Source organism: Gastrolobium bilobum, unplaced genomic scaffold (genome assembly GCF_033153095.1).
Source record: "Gastrolobium bilobum isolate Gb01-03AN ecotype WA unplaced genomic scaffold, APGP_CSIRO_Gbil_v1 utg6679, whole genome shotgun sequence".
Lineage (NCBI taxonomy): Eukaryota > Viridiplantae > Streptophyta > Magnoliopsida > Fabales > Fabaceae > Gastrolobium > Gastrolobium bilobum.
In genome coordinates, this window is record NW_026897753.1 from 321095 (window position 1) to 340715 (window position 19621).

Below are 19621 nucleotides of genomic sequence, written 5' to 3' on the forward strand. Positions count from 1 at the left end.
TCTTATGGATCCAAGTATCAAGCTTTTACCAAATCAGGAGGAGCCCTTTTCAGATCCTGAGCAGTATAGAAGATTGGTCGGAAAATTGAACTACCTCACAGTCACTCGGCCTGATATTTCCTTTGCAGTTAGTGTTGTCAGTCAATTTCTCAATTCTCCATGTCAAGAACATTGGAATGCAGTCATTCGTATTCTTAAGTATATCAAGGCATCTCCAGGGAAAGGCCTTGAATATGAAGATAAAGGTCATGATAAAGTGGTTGGGTACTGTGATGCTGATTGGGCTAGTTGTCCAACTGATAGGAGATCTACTTCTGGGTATTGTGTCTTTGTTGGAGGAAACTTGATTTCTTGGAAAAGTAAGAAACAAAGCGTAGTTGCTAAATCAAGTGCTGAAGCAGAATACCGCTACATGGCGACTACTACTTGTGAGCTCATTTGGCTTAAACAGCTTCTCAGAGAACTTAAGTTTGGAGACACTGGACAGGCAACTTTCATTTGTGATAACCAAGCAGCTCTACACATTTCATCAAATCCAGTGTTTCATGAAAGAACCAAGCATATAGAAATAGATTGCCACTTTGTTCGAGAAAAGGTTCTTGCTGGTGAAATTAAAACTAGCTTTGTACCCTCTAATGAACAATTAGCAGATGTGTTTACAAAATCTTTGAGGGGCCCTCGAATAGAGTTTATATGTAACAAGCTTGGTGCATATGACCTATACGCTCCAGCTTGATGGGGAGTGTTAGAAATATATTGTAATTAGGGTTTCCTTATTTTGTAATTAAGGTTTCCTTATTTTGTATTTGGTCAGATTACATTAGGTTTGGACTTAACTCATTAGTCTGTTTATATATTGTACAGCCTTCATCAGTCAATACACATAGTATTATTTCAAATGTTCCTCTCTTCTCTCTTGTTATTTAACATAAACTATGCCGAAATCAAAAGGAAAGACGAAAGAGGTACCTGAAGCTGAAGAGAGATGAATTGAAGAGCTTTTCTTTGACTTCCTGGTATGAGCACGTGCTGATGCTGCAGAAATTTTTCTGTTCAATCTGTTTCCCATTTTCTTTTTCTGCGGCTCTCCCACTCTCAAGACTCTAAGAGGACCCATAACGTACCTGTACTCGTCATTATTTTACTGTGTTGTTAAAATTGGACAGAAGGTTTTACTCTGAAAAAAAAAAGTAAATATCATTTTTGGTCCTCAACAAATTTTACGATACCCGCTTTAGTCCCTAAAAAATAAAAAGGCCATTCGTGGTCCCTAAGAAATTCAAAATGGACCTATTTAGTTGAAATCGTGGTCCCTCACAAATTCAAAAAAGATTCGTATTAGTCTCTCAAAAGGACTAAAATAGGTCCACTTTGAATTTCTTAGGGACCACGAATAGTTTTTTTATTTGCTAGGGACTAAAACGGGCATTGTAAAATTTGCTGATGATCGAAAAAGATATTTATTCAAAAAAGGACAGAAGGTGCAAAGTTTTTTTAATTTGTTAGTCTATTTATGGTTTTACTTTGACTACGGATAATAATTAATTTTTTAAAATATTTTATGCAATTATTAAATATAACAATTTATTTCAAAATAATAATTATTTTTTTACCTCATACTAATTAAACAATGTCATAATATTTTCGAAATTAATAATATCCATAACATTTATAAATTTCTATCACATTATAAAAAACTCAAAACATTAAAATCTCTTATCTCCTTCCTTATAACTCGTATTAGCTGTAGCGTTAAAGGCCAAGTCTACAAGTTCTCTAATATTCAACTCACTTATGCGGTCTCCATCAAAGTCTTTATGTTGTTGACGCTAGCCTAAAGAGTACCATATATTGGACATATATCTCTAGGCACACAAGTTGCAACGTTGTATGAGAAGTATCAACATCGATAGCATGCAGTAACATAATTCGATTGGTCATTCTTTAGTTGAGTAAACTTACGAACACTAATCAAGATACTATTGACCTTATTAATGCCTATATGGTTTAAAGTTTTGATGAACAAACTCATCAACCCAAAATGATACTTGTACTTTCTAATTATATAAGTATCTTTGATCTCAACGGAGGAAAGTAAATTTACAATTAATCCAACCAATTCGCATTTAGCAATCTCTTTCGGGATGAGACTTGATGCAGGATACTCCTTTGGATGGGTGAACTCGTACTTTGTATTTTTGCTTGGCTGGGATAGATGGGAGAAGTACTTGCATGATAATCCGATACTCAAGTCAATATTTGATCAATGAACTTAAATTATAATATATAAGTATCATACCTGGGCATTAAACCTTCTTTATATAGTGATGACATGCATAACATGCTTATTCTGCCTTAATATGGAGACATTCCATCTCATTGATGGGTTTAAGTAACTTCTGTAGCCTATTTCATTTGCTGGATGTTTGCTTATGGACTATGCTTCTTAGGTTTAATCGGAATCATCGGTCTATCGAGAAAAGTTACAGTGGTCCAGGTGTAGGTGAACCTTTTCCAAAAGTAGAAAAAAATCAGGACATAGAAATAAATAAACAAAATGATATGGATAAAAATATCATAAGAAATTTCTATTGTGAGAAAATGGAACACCCAATAAAAATGCACCCGGTCCAATTTAAAAATTCTCCGGTCTATCCTTCAATTATTTGCTGTTGAGAAGGCTTTAAGTGTTCAAAGCTACAATTATCCCACTTGTATGCCTACACGATGATGTGTATATGAAATAAACACATTTTCTTACTGCTTAAGCTTTCTTTACTGGGTCTCATGGGCTGTAAAATGGGTTTTACCTTTGATCCGATTTTCTATTATCAATTATCATTGAGATCTGTCATTGATTACATAGGGTTCTGTTTTATTTTTAAAAATTTAGTTGTATCTTTCAATTAGTATAAAAAGCGAATAGAAGCCTTTTAACATGTAATTGTGATTGTAATTGGAGTAAAATACTTAGGGGTGTTTATTTCAAGAGTTTTGGTTTGTTTCTCATCAAAGTGATTCCTACATAATAAGTTGTCCACCTTTGGTTCGCTAATCTTATTAAATTTACCCATCAGTATCAGTTGCCCAGCTTTTGAATTTGCATGTTAAAAAGCAAAATACCACTGTTCCAGAAAGCAAGTTTGAAGGTGGTATTTGTGTGAAAAATCGGAGAAGTTAATAAAGTGATTTATAAAGTGACACAATTACCCCTTACAATTGGTCCTACATGGTTATTTTTAAAAGGATAATTTTGTAATTTGATTAAGTTTTCCCATCAATATTTTATCTTCAACTTTCGAGAATTTCTCTCAATTTTCCTAGTAATTTTTTTTTCCAACCAAACAACTTTTTTTACATTTTCCTACCAAACTCACTTTCCAACCATTTCCCTATCAATTACATTTCCCTAGTATTCAAAAAATTTCTCCTCAACCAAACGCCTCCTTAGAAAAAACTACGTACTCCATAAGCGCGATGACAGATCATTCTAACATTATATTTACAAGCTTGTATAATACTTTCAAAGACGATAAAGTTAGAGTATATACACACATAATTAACCATCCTACTCAGAATCGATTTTCCGTTCACACCAATATGGGACTTTGTTCATGTCTATGAAAAAAATAGGTTAACTTATTTTTTAAATTCTTACGGTATTGTCAATTTTTCAAATAAATCTTTACAATTTGAATTTTTTTTAATTGAGTCTAATTTTTTAAAATTATTAGTTATTAATAATAGCATTGAAACTCTCTTAACTATTCTTAAACTATAGATTTTTATTTGAAAATTCAAATAGCTTATACAAACATATAATATTGTATTTTTCATTAATAGATTTATATAATTTATTTAACTTAGCAATGATTAATCTCAACGTTGTCAGTGCGCTGATAAAGACCCAATTACAAATTTAGCAATTTAATTACAAATTTTGGAGCTATAAAAGCTTGTTTAAAAAATAACAGAAACTAATTACCAAAAAAAATAAAAAAAAATAACAGAAAGTAATTACCAAAAAAAATAAAAAAATAACAGAGACTATATCCAAAAATAAATGAATAACAGAAACTATAGAAGATTGCAGAATAATTTAAGGGGAAAAAAAAGCTCGCCGATGGCATTAACTCGGTCTTAACAAACAACTTAAGACTCATATATAATATCTGATAGTATAAGTTTATATTATACATATTATGACATTTTTAGTTGTTTGATGTGACCATCGTATGGATAAACTTATACAGCAGAATTTCTTAATGATGTATAACTTAATGAAGCTTAAGGAGGTGAGATTAGGCCTGATAAGAGATTGATGTATTAATATTGCTACCAGTGCGATTCTCAAAAATTAATATATTATTTCAATATTAATATATTAAAATAAAAATTATTTTTTAATATATTATTTTTTTAAATATTGGAGATTTATATTTTTATAAAAATTAATATTTCTTTGGACACATTGATCAATAGATTTTTATAAAAGTTAATATCATATGACATATTTGGAATAAGTTTATAAATTCTTTATTAAATGATGTTTTTGTTAAAAATATTTATTTTTATCATATCTAGTATTATACAGTGCGTTACCAACTATGTTGCACTGACATTGAAACGGACACAGGACAGGACACGATACTTTGACACGTTCATTCTAAAAAATATTAGATTTCGACACGTTAGGACACATTTTGATATTAAATAATATTTTTAATTTATGTAGTGTATATTATATTTAATATTCAATAATTTAACAAAAAAATGAAACTAAACTTATAACACCCATCAATTTTGCAAAGAAACATAAGATATCACAAATATTTATATTAAACTCAATAAAATAGTATTTGTAATCAAACGAATCTAATAGTTGTAACTAAAAACGCAACGCAACTTTTTAACCCTTTGTAGAGTCTCTACAACGCATGTTAGAATGTCAGGAAGTGTCGAACGTGACACGTCAAGTTTTTTGAAGTGTCAGTGCATCATAGGTTTTCAAACACTGAATGATATTATCTTATACAATACATTATCTTATATATACAATATCATGCCAAACGTTGAGTAATATTAAAAATTTAATCAGATCTTATACAATTAAGTCTTATACTATTATATCTTATACTATCAAACATTATCCTATATAGCTATACTGTACACCAAATATGCCGTGAGAGATATATAGGGGAAGACCCAAAAAGTGTTCACGTTCATGTTCCTACAGAAAAAAAAAGAAGAAGAAAGGATTGTTACTTGCAAGAAAATACTTAGTTAAAGATTAAAAAAAAATGACGCCACGTACTTCTATTCAGATTTAGTTAAAAAGAGATTACGACAATCAAATTATTATGCAATGTTATTAAATTGGGATTGGTCATTGACTTAGTTAAGATATTAGGTAAGTTAAGATATTAGGTAAACAAATCATTACTTCAATCAATTAAATTGAATTTATATAAAATTATGCCATAAATATAATAATACAAATCTTTTAATAAGGAAGTCCTTATATATATCCTAATGGTCACTAATAAAGAATTGACAACATATTTTTCAAAATCAATTTGTATATGAAAATTCACATACATTCAGCAATGAAAAACGTATATGTATTTCACCAAAAAAAAAAAAAAAAACGTATATGTACCATACAGCTCTTTCTATCAGATATCTTTGACATCATATACTTATCTTGATGGGAAAGATTATCAATAGAGTGAGCAATTGCATTAGAATTTGAGGCCATCTTTGAGCATCCCACAGCCACAAGCAACTTATCCATGAGATAAAACGAGTAACACCAAGAGTCGATTATTCTTCAATGTTTGCAGGGAAACCAGACCATCACTAGTTGGAAACTGGCACTAACAGCACTGCACCTGCTAGCTTGTCAACTCTACAAAATTTTCTGAGTACGAAATACATTAAAAGAATAATGATTTGACAACCACGTTAAAGACCAACAATTTCAAATACTCAAAAGCTATTATGTGAATTTTCAAGAAAGGTTTCTATATCTCTAACTTGATTAACAACTATATCTCACACCTCTCTATACTAGCATAGTAGCATGTTAAGGAAAACAAATAGATGTAAAATGCCAAAAGATAAAAGAGAAAGTACTCATTCTCTCCCTCTCTCTCTTTTAAATACCAAAGCTCTCACCAGGGATCGATCAACCAGTTGGGTTAGGCACACTAGCTAGAACTTATGTCACGAGAAACACTCGTTTGGAACCAAGGTTCTAGCCAAATTGCCAAGTACACATTCTCTCTGTGTCTACAGAATAACTAGTAACCTAGTAGTAAGCTGAATAAGTTATATATATATATATATATATATATTAGCCGTGAACTCCAAAGAACACGCTCACCCGTGTAGAATTTGTACTCCAAAGAAAACATTCTCTCTTTACTGTTCTATTGGATTTGGATCAAGATTGCCTTCTGCATAAACAACTGTGTCAAAAGTTACAATGCAGAGCTCAAGTCTTTTGAGACTTTCCTGCAAAACCCCAATATAAATTCATGTAACACAATACAGTTACAACATCGTTAAGGTTCAACTATCCTACCTCAAGCTGAAAACTTATAACTGCGGATCAATAATAAAAGGTGAAGAGTTCCCATCAAAACCTGGCATTATGTCATATACAGACATGAGAAAAGGAATATAACAAACAATATATATATATAGATATCCAATATGACAACCTTCATTATCTTAGCCGTATTATTTCTAACTTCTTATTGTTCAGCCAAGACAATTCATTTTATGTATGCAGAACTTCTGTTGTTAATTAATAGTGTTGAAAATGGAATAATAAAATTGGTATTGGCTAAATTTATAAACCGGACATAGCTAAAAGGATTCTAATAATGTAACAATATTTAATGAGTTGAAGCATATAGCATAAATTTCCAATGAGAATTGCTCCAAATTCTAATAAAATTTAGTTTTCCATGGGAGATAATCAAAGTGTAGTAGCAGTTGAATGACTTGACAGTGACGGGTATATATGATAGCATTGCTGCGACAAAATCCATTGCCATAACGAAAACATAGGTACAGAAGTCAGGATAATAATTGCAAAATGAATTCGTGTCGCACCCTTATTACCAAGGCATCTGATCCGCTATTATATTACGACAACTGGCAATAACCTAATGTCAATCAATGTCTTATCATTCCTCCACTTTTTTTTTTTTAATTTATTGGTAACTATAAAATAATTAGTAATGTTACTTGAAAAATGAAATTGTAAAAAAAATAACGTCAATGGAAATTTAATCCTAAATAAATATAATTATCTTTGACTAAATTACTTTTTTTATCAAAATGTTTAAAATATTATCACTTCGTTAATTTTTCTCTCATTTCTTATTTTTTTAAAAGTTATGAAGTGGAATTTATTGGATTCTCACGTAATACTTACATGGAGTTGACTAATAATCTATAAAGGTATATATTATTGATTGATTGGAATTTAAAATAGTTTAAAATTATTGTAAACTAATAAACTTATAAAAGGAAAAAACGAGAAAGATAAAACCCACATGTTTATTAAACAAACCACATTCTTAAAAATTATGTAAATGATGCGCCAAGTGTTTAGATAGTAAACCATCTAATTTATTTCTTTATTTAAATTTGAGAATAGTTTCATTTAGAATACAAATTGCACGTTAACATATAGGTAAAAATTAAAAAATATTAACGTGTGCAACTATTTTTTTTTTTACTTTATTTTTTATAAAGTAAAGTATGCAATTTTTATGAGGTTTCGCAATAACCTATGTAGTATTAAGTTATTGGAATGTTATATATTACACTCTCTTCTTTTTATTTTCAACAACAATCATTTTCATTATTAACCTATTAAAAATATAACAATCAAAACTAAAATTTAAGTGGTAACTATATCAGTAGTTTTAGGTCCAAACTACTCTTCTAAAACGTTCTTTAATTTATAAAATAAAAAGTAGTCCTACTAGATAATTTTTGTTTGAGATTTCCTTGCACAGTTAAAAAAAATGGCTAATTTTGTGTCCTCGCGATTATTTGTGGTTCCTAGAGGAACTTAATGCCACTTGATATAACGTTTTTTGGGATTTCTTTTTTCTTCATTCTAAAGAAGTTGAATCTAAAATCTTGACTACGCCTGTAATTTTTATTACGATAATTGTTTTCTGGCATACTTTTTTACCATGATCAAGGATAAATATATATAGAACTTAAAAGGAGATTAATACTGACAATCTCTTTTCCGTTATAATCTCTTATAACCATTTTTATTATTATTGAATTAAAATCAAATTAACAATTCTCATTCAATATCATTTTGTGACCGATGATTTAATTTTGATCTAACAACTATAAAAATTGTTATAAGAAAAAAGAGGTTATAACTATTATGTCCTAGAACTTAACTAATTTTTTTTTTTTGGTAAGCAGAAGTTAACTAATTTAACTCCTTCCAAATTGTTGTTTTTTAAGAATTATTTAAGAATTCATATTTTCTTATATATTTAAACTTAATGCAATTTTTTAAGAAAGTAAATTAGTGTACACGAAATAAGTCAGACAAATACAATTCTGAATATATATATATATATATATATATATATATATATATATATATATATATATATGGTAAAATTATTTCTTCGACTACTGGACGTCCAGCAATAAATCTTATACTGTTGATTAATTATGATTATCCGCATTTAATGCTTTTACCCACCTTTATATGATTATGATTACTCGAATTTATTTGCTGGACGTCAAGGGTGTGCATGACAATCTTCCTGAAATCAAGTTTTTTTTTTTAATTTCTGTTCCCAAGAACAGAAATGGATAGAAAACTCGTTTGGTAAAATCGATTTTTTTTTGTTCCCGGGATGAACGGATTTAATTTTTGTGCTGGGAAACAAAAAAAAGAATAAATTTTTTTTGTTCTCGGGCACAAAATGACAAATACTTGTCTCTCAATTACTCTCCACCACTACTATCACCACCATGTCACCACCATTACCACATTACTGCCACCACCATCGCCATTACCACCACACCGCCACCAACCACCACCACCACCGCCGCAGCCACAACCATCACCATCACCCTCACCACCATGTCATCATCACCACCACTACCATGCCACTGACACGTCACCACTACCGCCATCGCCACAATCACCACCACCATCACCTCACTACCATGTCGCCATTACCATCATCACATCACCGTCACCACTACTGCCATCGCTACCATCACCATCACCGTCACCAACCACCACTATCATCGCTGCAGCCACTATCGTCACCACTACTATAATCACCATGCCACCGCCACCAACCACTACCATCATTGCAGCCACTACTGCCACCACCACCACCACTACCATCACCACGCCACCGCCACCGCCAACGCATTTACCATGACGCCACCACCATCGCCATCATCACCAACCACCACTACCACCGCTATCACCATCATCGCCGCAGCCACTGCCGTCAGCCTTACCACCATGTCATCACCACCACCGTCATCACACCACCATGTCGCCACTACCACCACTACCATCACCATGTCACCGCCATCACTAGGGGTGTTAACGGGTCGAGCTGTGCTTTGGTCTTAAAAGGTTAAGCTTATGCTTAAATTAATGTGTTAGCCTGACCAAGCTTATTACCTGTTATAAATATAATTATCAGTCCGTGGCCTGACTTATTTACAAAAAATAAAAGCTTGGTTTAGCCTGTTTAAAAAAATATAATACAACAAAAATTTATCTAAACAGAATATACAATCAACAATAATTCCATAAATATTCATAAATTCAGTGTATATCCAAACAGCATAATATAGAACAAAATCATTCAAAAAGTTTGTTTAATCAATAAAATGAGGTGAAATGAATTAAGGAGAAAGAGAGGGCTATTACAAGTAGTATAAAAAATAAAAAATAATATACTACGTCAGCCTGAGAGGCTCTAAGGCCAAGCTTTTGAATTGGAGCCTAAGCTTTTTTTATTAAACGAGCTTTTATACAAGTTCAAGCCTGATGCCAACAACCAATTTTAGACATGTAAGCTCAGGCCTTCACAAGCCAAGCCAAAGGCCCCTGGTTCGTTTAGCACCCCTAGCCACCACCATCATCATCACCGTCACCAACTACCATCACTACCATCGCTGCAGTTACTATTGTCACCACCTCCACCACCACCGTCGCAGCTTACCACCAGCACCATTGCCACCATTACTGCCGTCACCATCACCGCGCTACCGCCACCATCACCATCGCCACCATTACCACCACCACACCATATTGAAAGAGAAGTGACCGAAAAAAATTTATACTTAATAAGAATTATTTTTTATTATATTATTTGTTGTGTTATCAAACACAATTCTCATTCTCGGAGTAAAAATAAAACATGTTATCAAACACTTTTTTCTCTCAAAAAATGTTCCAAATAAACGTATATATATCATTCTCCTATGAAAATAGATCATGTATATGTAACCTGCGATATATGACTGGCACAATGCCACCCCTGTATTCTGCAAATTTGAGATATGAAGGGATGGCTAAGTCAAAGTGCTTGCGTGGTGGGTTGCACCATCCTCCATTGTCACTTGGTATACTATAATTTGGAGGGCAAAGGTCGGTGGCTGTGACATAAATAGAGGATTGGCCTTTACACCATTGAGAGTTTACACATTTGATCTGGAAACATGCCCCACATGTCCGGCCATTGTTGAACAAAGCTGTGCTCAATGCTGTTGTGTCAAGCCCATAACCTTCTTTAACCACATCTTGATACCCACAAGCTCCTCCTGCAATCAAGTTATTCTTTTTCTTCGTAAGTAAAAGACATGTATGCATAAAAAAAAAATTAACGTTTCTCCAATTACATAAAATAATCATTCAACCCTAGAACAACACTATTTTAGGACTTAAATATTGAATAATTTTATAAAATTCATGATATAAAAGAAAAGTACAATTTCTGAAATACACTAATTACTCTTTATCCAAATCCCAAAACGACGTCTCGTGTTAGGGTCGCTGGAGATAACTTTATACAATGTAGCAAATATAAACACTTTTCCCTAAAAATAATAAGAAACGAACATATTTTATTGGAAAAATAACTTCTCCTTTCAAAGGAGAACAACCATCTTATGCAATAGAAACAGTTGCTGGGGTCTCATTTATTTTTTTGAAAAAGAAAAAGAAAAAAAGCTGGGCACAAGAATCGATGTGAGAGCGGTAGATGTTTTTTGAATGAAGTGACATGAGAGGTATAAACCCCTATTTTATTATGATGAAAAAGTTTGTAGTATATGTAATGGATTAAATGAAAACTATACATTGATCAACATTCAAAATTGATCATACCAAATGTTCCGGAGTTTCCTTCATAGAAGGTAGCATGAGCCTCCTTCCATTGGCTAGGGCTAAACTTGGGGCGATGATGCTTGCGGGTAACGCCCACTCTGTGACCCCCTTCAAAATTGTTATACGCTTCATATCTCCATGGGGAGATAATGATGTCTGCATGCACATCAGAAATTGGCAATGCAATAAGAAAGAACAAAAGAATTTCCAAAGGAAATGCCATGGGAATTGCAGGTTTGATTAGAAGTATTCTTCTAGATTATGTTGTAGCTTGGTGTTGGCGAATATATATATAAGGTCCAAGGTTCTTACTTTGTCTAATGTTTTTGGAAATGACACAGCAATCACCTCTCCAAATGGAAAATATATCCAGTATTCCATTAATACTAACGATTCTGTGAATTATTCATTCAAATTACAGAAGCGGAAAAAAACCTATTTAATTGCATTTATTCTCCATTTATCCTGAACTTCCACTTTTTCCTTCTCTAGTAAATGAGTAATTATATTATTCCGTTACTATTGAAGATATATATATTCCTTCAAAAATCGTGTCTTTGTAATCACAGATATTTTAGTTTGTTTCGTTCACATTAAGATAGCAGTGAAAGAATGTATATTTATAGTCTAATTGGATGGCATTTGCAAAATAACACCTCAATCACCTCTTCAAATCAGTAATCAACTAATCATCATTATTTTCATTTATTTCTTTCCTTATAAGCACCATTATTTAATTTGTTTCTTTTCATGTAAGATAGTAGTAGGTTTTGTATATTGTTAACCTTACATGACATATACAAAGTAGTGCATAAAGAAATATGAATGAAATATATAAAGAATAAAAGTTTGATGTGATCCACTTTGTGAAAAAATTATTCAATTACTATTTCGTGAAATTTTTTTATCCATCAACCCCTCTTCATTTTTGCTGGCTCCACTAGCAAGATTAGGATATCATGTCGCAACATTCTAGAGTAGGCAATATAACCAGAGAGTGTAGTTTTCCCAACAAGACTCCAGGATGTTATGGTTCATCTTATCATCTATTCCAAATTTTACGTTCTCTTTTACTTTTATTTCTAAATATTAATTAAAATCATGAATAATAATTAAAATTTAAAAATAATACAATTACGTTATTTTTACAATCAACATTAAATTCGTTCAATCAAATAATAATTAACACATTAAATTATCAATGACCAGATTGACTTTTCTCCCAAAGAATTCAAATTTTTGAAAACAAAGATCTTAAAAATTAATATATAATAATTAATATCATTAAATCCTCCATTAATATTCTGGAAAACGTATTAAGCTCATTTAGTCAAATAATAACTACTATGTTGTTAGATGACATTTATTTGTGTGATGCTATCTTTCAGAAGTACCGCAAATTTAAAAATATAAATTTTATTGTGGATCATAACAATTTAATTCTTGATTTTTTTTTAAAATTAAAATTTAATAAATTTAGAGGACCTCGAATAACCAATTTTCATCTAATGAAACATCAATTTCTTGTTGATGCATTTAAGATTGGTTTAGAAATATTCTTGTGTGCGTCAGTGCGTGCGGGTGTCATTTTGGGCTTTTTGGGATTATTTCATAGTTCCGGAAATTTTAATCAATGTTTGTTATTTTATATTTTTGTTATTTCTTTGATTCTCTCTTGATTGTACATTATATCCTTTAGCTGCGCATGATTACTTTTCATTATTTTTGATTTTATTTTATTTATTTATTTATGGTTTGGAGAATCCAATTATTATTTGAATTTTATGGTTAAATAAAATTTAGAAAAGGTAAATAGTTTTTCTTGCAATCCTTGCGTTTAGGGGTGGTAATTATTGTGAATTAATAATTAATTAATGAATCTGATTTGCGAAAATAGTAACCGTTGATTGACAAAAATCAACGGTTAAGATATGATTGTAAGATATTATAAACGGAATAAATGGTAAATATAACCTTATCTTTTTTCTTTTCTTTTTACATTTTGATCAATATTTTTAACGCTTTTACGTTTTATGTTTTTTTGACTTTATGATTTTATGTTTTACGATTTATTATTTCCTTTCCTTTTTAGGTAAAATCTCAATTATAACTATGTTGCTCTTACAACAGACTTGGATTAAACTACTTGAATCAAACTAATCGAATAATCGATGAACCAAGGCATAAAATAAAAAACAATAACACTTAGAGAAATAAAATAAAAATAATTTTATTTGAAGGGATATCATATGAGACAAGTGATGATTTATATTATTATCAACATAATGCCCAGAGACAAATCGAAAAACACCAAATGTAGGTGTTGCAGAGAAGCATTTATGGGAAGTTTTTGCCTTCATAGGTCTGACCAAACTGCCAATACTTAGGGGCGACACGCCTTGAGACACTGGACCTTCCATCACTTGCTGTCACCCTGAAGCTCAATCTCTCTCCCACTAACCTAACATCTGTATCCCAATTCTGACCCCAATTTCGCCTCAAATCTGTCCATTTGAACTTGCCATCATCCTTCATCACTTGCACTCTTACTATTTCCCCAGCTCCTCCAACATTCCACACTTTTACTAGATTGAAATAAGGATTCCCATTCATGGTGAACCTAATACCTCCCTCCTTCTTGCATGGTACCCTGCATATACATATATATTGTAACAAAAAAACATTATTAATTTCAAATATATACCATGCAAATTAATTTCAATATATATATATATATATATGAAAATGGAAAATGTTATATTTACAAACTTTTACAAACTACATTATGTCTGACCGGTCATACTTTAATTAAAATCAAAAGTGTATGACAGGTCATACTTAATTTAATTTGTAAAAAAAAAATTTGTAAACGAATCATTCTCCTATGAAAATAGATCATGTATATGTAACCTGCGATATATGACTGGCACAATGCCACCCCTGTATTCTGCAAATTTGAGATATGCAGGGATGGCTAAGTCAAAGTGCTTGCGTGGTGGGTTGCACCATCCTCCATTGTCACTTGGTATACTATAATTTGGAGGGCAAAGGTCGGTGGCTGTGACATAAATAGAGGATTGGCCTTTACACCATTGAGAGTTTACACATTTGATCTGGAAACATGCCCCACATGTCCGGCCATTGTTGAACAAAGCTGTGCTCAATGCTGTTGTGTCAAGCCCATAACCTTCTTTAACCACATCTTGATACCCACAAGCTCCTCCTGCAATCAAGTTATTCTTTTTCTTCGTAAGTAAAAGACATGTATGCATAAAAAAAAAATTAACGTTTCTCCAATTACATAAAATAATCATTCAACCCTAGAACAACACTATTTTAGGACTTAAATATTGAATAATTTTATAAAATTCATGATATAAAAGAAAAGTACAATTTCTGAAATACACTAATTACTCTTTATCCAAATCCCAAAACGACGTCTCGTGTTAGGGTCGCTGGAGATAACTTTATACAATGTAGCAAATATAAACACTTTTCCCTAAAAATAATAAGAAACGAACATATTTTATTGGAAAAATAACTTCTCCTTTCAAAGGAGAACAACCATCTTATGCAATAGAAACAGTTGCTGGGGTCTCATTTATTTTTTTGAAAAAGAAAAAGAAAAAAAGCTGGGCACAAGAATCGATGTGAGAGCGGTAGATGTTTTTTGAATGAAGTGACATGAGAGGTATAAACCCCTATTTTATTATGATGAAAAAGTTTGTAGTATATGTAATGGATTAAATGAAAACTATACATTGATCAACATTCAAAATTGATCATACCAAATGTTCCGGAGTTTCCTTCATAGAAGGTAGCATGAGCCTCCTTCCATTGGCTAGGGCTAAACTTGGGGCGATGATGCTTGCGGGTAACGCCCACTCTGTGACCCCCTTCAAAATTGTTATACGCTTCATATCTCCATGGGGAGATAATGATGTCTGCATGCACATCAGAAATTGGCAATGCAATAAGAAAGAACAAAAGAATTTCCAAAGGAAATGCCATGGGAATTGCAGGTTTGATTAGAAGTATTCTTCTAGATTATGTTGTAGCTTGGTGTTGGCGAATATATATATAAGGTCCAAGGTTCTTACTTTGTCTAATGTTTTTGGAAATGACACAGCAATCACCTCTCCAAATGGAAAATATATCCAGTATTCCATTAATACTAACGATTCTGTGAATTATTCATTCAAATTACAGAAGCGGAAAAAAACCTATTTAATTGCATTTATTCTCCATTTATCCTGAACTTCCACTTTTTCCTTCTCTAGTAAATGAGTAATTATATTATTCCGTTACTATTGAAGATATATATATTCCTTCAAAAATCGTGTCTTTGTAATCACAGATATTTTAGTTTGTTTCGTTCACATTAAGATAGCAGTGAAAGAATGTATATTTATAGTCTAATTGGATGGCATTTGCAAAATAACACCTCAATCACCTCTTCAAATCAGTAATCAACTAATCATCATTATTTTCATTTATTTCTTTCCTTATAAGCACCATTATTTAATTTGTTTCTTTTCATGTAAGATAGTAGTAGGTTTTGTATATTGTTAACCTTACATGACATATACAAAGTAGTGCATAAAGAAATATGAATGAAATATATAAAGAATAAAAGTTTGATGTGATCCACTTTGTGAAAAAATTATTCAATTACTATTTCGTGAAATTTTTTTATCCATCAACCCCTCTTCATTTTTGCTGGCTCCACTAGCAAGATTAGGATATCATGTCGCAACATTCTAGAGTAGGCAATATAACCAGAGAGTGTAGTTTTCCCAACAAGACTCCAGGATGTTATGGTTCATCTTATCATCTATTCCAAATTTTACTTTCTCTTTTACATTTATTTCTAAATATTAATTAAAATCATGAATAATAATTAAATTTAAAAATAATACAATTACGTTATTTTTACAATCAACATTAAATTCGTTCAATCAAATAATAATTAACACATTAAATTATCAATGACCAGATTGACTTTTCTCCCAAAGAATTCAAATTTTTGAAAACAAAGATCTTAAAAATTAATATATAATAATTAATATCATTAAATCCTCCATTAATATTCTAGAAAACGTATTAAGCTCATTTAGTCAAATAATAACTACTATGTTGTTAGATGACATTTATTTGTGTGATGCTATCTTTCAGAAGTACCACAAATTTAAAAATATAAATTTTATTGTGGATCATAACAATTTAATTCTTGATTTTTTTTTAAAATTAAAATTTAATAAATTTAGAGGACCTCGAATAACCAATTTTCATCTAATGAAACATCAATTTCTTGTTGATGCATTTAAGATTGGTTTAGAAATATTCTTGTGTGCGTCAGTGCGTGCGGGTGTCATTTTGGGCTTTTTGGGCTTATTTCATAGTTCAGGAAATTTTAATCAATGTTTGTTATTTTATATTTTTGTTATTTCTTTGATTCTCTCTTGATTGTACATTATATCCTTTAGCTGCGCATGATTACTTTTCATTATTTTTGATTTTATTTTATTTATTTATTTATGGTTTGGAGAATCCAATTATTATTTTGTTGTGTCGTGTCATGTCAACTCGCAAAAAAATTGTGTCGTGTCAGTGTGTAAGATTTTGACACGAATAAAAATTCGTGTCGTGTCAAATTTGTGTCGTATCGAATTCGTTTCGTGTCGACCCGTTTTGACACCCCTACTTCTTTTGAGGTAATTATTTTGATATGCCTATACTTGCCCCGATAAGATTCTATACACAACACTCTCACTAATAGTATTAGTATAATTTATTTTACAACGATCTTTATAAAAAAAACAAATAAAATAATTCACATGCCTAGATGAGGAATTATTTTACAGACTCGTTCAAAAACTCATTATCATTTATGAACGGTTAATTTTTTTTTCACAATTAGATCATTTAAAATCTTATTTTTTTTCAGCTATTTATTTAAAATGAAAACAACACTGCTACAATAATCAAACAATTGTATTAATATTTATGTATTTAATTATGGGATAGTATATTGTAACAACCTAATAATATTATTATCATATCTTAATCGTTGATTTTTGCCAATCAACGATTATCATTTATTGCGAATTAATATTTAATTAATGAATTTGATTGCGAAAATAATACATTGATCGGCAAAAATCAACGATTAAGATATTGTAGTAATATTGACAGTAACATTATTGGGTAATAATAACGGGAATAACATCTATCCTTTTAAAGGATATAAACTTGTATCCTTTTAGATCTTAACCGTTAATTTCCGTCCATCAACGGTTATAATTTATTGGATTAAAATTATTAACTAATTAATAATAAATTTGATAGGCTCTGCATAGCAACTATTGGTAGAGACAATGTTCCGCTTCATAATCATTTTATCAAGTCAATCTTGAAAAAAGCGTCTCTCTCCAAGACAGCCCTGCCAAGAAATAGCACAGTGGAAGGTTCTTTGAATGTCAAAACGCCCAATGGGTGTAACAATCTTCAGCTTCTGTGCAAGGATTTTCTTCAATCTCCTCGGAGAGGTAGGACTAGCACAAACTTGCGTCCCCGCAGATTCATCTCCTCGGGAGGACTCCAAACTTGCGTCGCCGCAGATTCAGGGACCGTCCTATCCCTCTTGGTCCTCAAGGGAAGAACAACAACATTGGGTTTGAGGATTCGGCCCCTAAAATTCATGAGCAGCAAAACACTGTTGATCTACATTCTGTAGGTAGCAAGCGCCCTCTATCTCTGGAAGATGGGGAGGAGGTTGATGAGGATTCTGAAAGCCTGAATATATATAGAAGGAGTCCTGTTCGTGCGCCTTTGGCAATTCCCACCTACAATAAAAGAGCACGAAAACTTTCATGTAAAGGATTACCATCCGATACCGTTACTGATACCTGTAAAAGCATTGGTCAACTGCCTGATGCACCTTCTTTAACAAAAAGGTTGGAGCAGATATTGGAAATGGAAGGATTGATGATATCAGCGGATGCAACCAACTTGTTAAATAATGCGCTTGATGTTTACCTCAAAAGATTGATTAAACCCTGTTTGGATTTAGCTGCTTCAAAATCGGGAAATAAATTTAGTGGTCCAATCCAATCTGGTTTGTATGGGCTACCTATTGGTAGGCGTGTGCAAAAGCCAATTGTATCTGTTTCTGACTTTAAAACAGCAATAGAGTTGAATCCTACTATACTAGGGGTAGATTGGTCACTACAATTTGAGAAGGTTTGCCTACGTGCATCCGAAGAATGAACTAAAGCAAGTTCAACATTGTACTGATCCAAGCTATAAATTGAGTTTTCCTCAAAGTTATGATATTGGAATGGGTTAAATCCTTTCTGAATCTGACACGTGTCACTTTTTTAAAATCTGTAGAAATAAAGGAAATAATTAAATAAATATTCAACATTTCTAAGGAAGAAGGAAATAAAGGAAATAATTAAATAAAGGATATTCTACATTTGAGATTAAATAAAGATTTGATTTGTGATGGCTTATGAATTTTTTTCAAAAATAAAATTACCTAAATTAGGCGTGATTGCCTCTTGATTGAAACCCAAATTAGACGTCATTGGTGATGTGTAGGGTTTTGACACGTGTTGACACGTTTCACATTTTTAAACTCGTAAGTCTCTGAGTTCTGCGTTTGTGATTTAATACAAAAAATACATCAAGATTTGATGGGTAATTTAAATTAAAAAAATAAATTTTTTTATTTTTATTATAAAAAAAAATTGGTTTGTGATTTAAATTAAAAGTAACAATTATTATTAATAAGGAAAACAAAATAAAAATTTGATTTATGATTTAAACTAAAAAAGCAATTTGAAAAATCTGTAGAAATAAAGGAAATAATTAAATAAATATTCTACATTTCTAAGGAAGAAGGAAATAAAGGAAATAATTAAATAAATGATATTCTACATTTGTGATTAAATAAAGATTTGATTTGTGATGGCTTATGAATGTTTTTCAAAAATAAAATTACCTAAAGTAGGCGTGATTGGCTCTTGATTGAAACTCAATTTAGAAGTGATTGGTGATGTGTTAGGATTTGACACGTGTTGACACGTGTCACATATTTAAACTCAGAAGCCTCTGAGTTCTGCGTTTGCGATTTAATACAAAAAATAAATCAAGATTTGATGTGTGATTTAAATTAACAAAATAATTTATTTTTTTTTATTA

The 19621-nt window shown here is 31.3% G+C and overlaps 3 protein-coding genes across 3 annotated transcripts; 1 reads left to right on the forward strand and 2 right to left on the reverse strand.

The window, feature by feature from the left end:
* Positions 1 to 10510: 10510 nt before the first annotated feature.
* Positions 10511 to 11639, reverse strand: LOC133309908 (expansin-A16-like). Its single transcript, XM_061510773.1, has 2 exons — positions 11417 to 11639; positions 10511 to 10851 (listed from the first exon to the last, which is right to left on the reverse strand). Exons 1-2 carry the CDS (start codon positions 11637 to 11639, stop codon positions 10511 to 10513), a joined length of 564 nt encoding a protein of 187 aa, XP_061366757.1.
* Positions 11640 to 13753: 2114 nt separating this feature from the next.
* Positions 13754 to 15427, reverse strand: LOC133309909 (expansin-A4-like). The gene is made up of 3 exons (XM_061510774.1): positions 15205 to 15427; positions 14327 to 14639; positions 13754 to 14066 (listed from the first exon to the last, which is right to left on the reverse strand). The coding sequence occupies exons 1-3, from the start codon at positions 15425 to 15427 to the stop codon at positions 13754 to 13756; spliced, it is 849 nt and encodes a 282-aa protein (XP_061366758.1).
* Positions 15426 to 18685, forward strand: LOC133309910 (uncharacterized). The gene is made up of 3 exons (XM_061510775.1): positions 15426 to 15438; positions 15546 to 15601; positions 17996 to 18685. Exons 1-3 carry the CDS (start codon positions 15426 to 15428, stop codon positions 18683 to 18685), a joined length of 759 nt encoding a protein of 252 aa, XP_061366759.1.
* Positions 18686 to 19621: the final 936 nt, after the last annotated feature.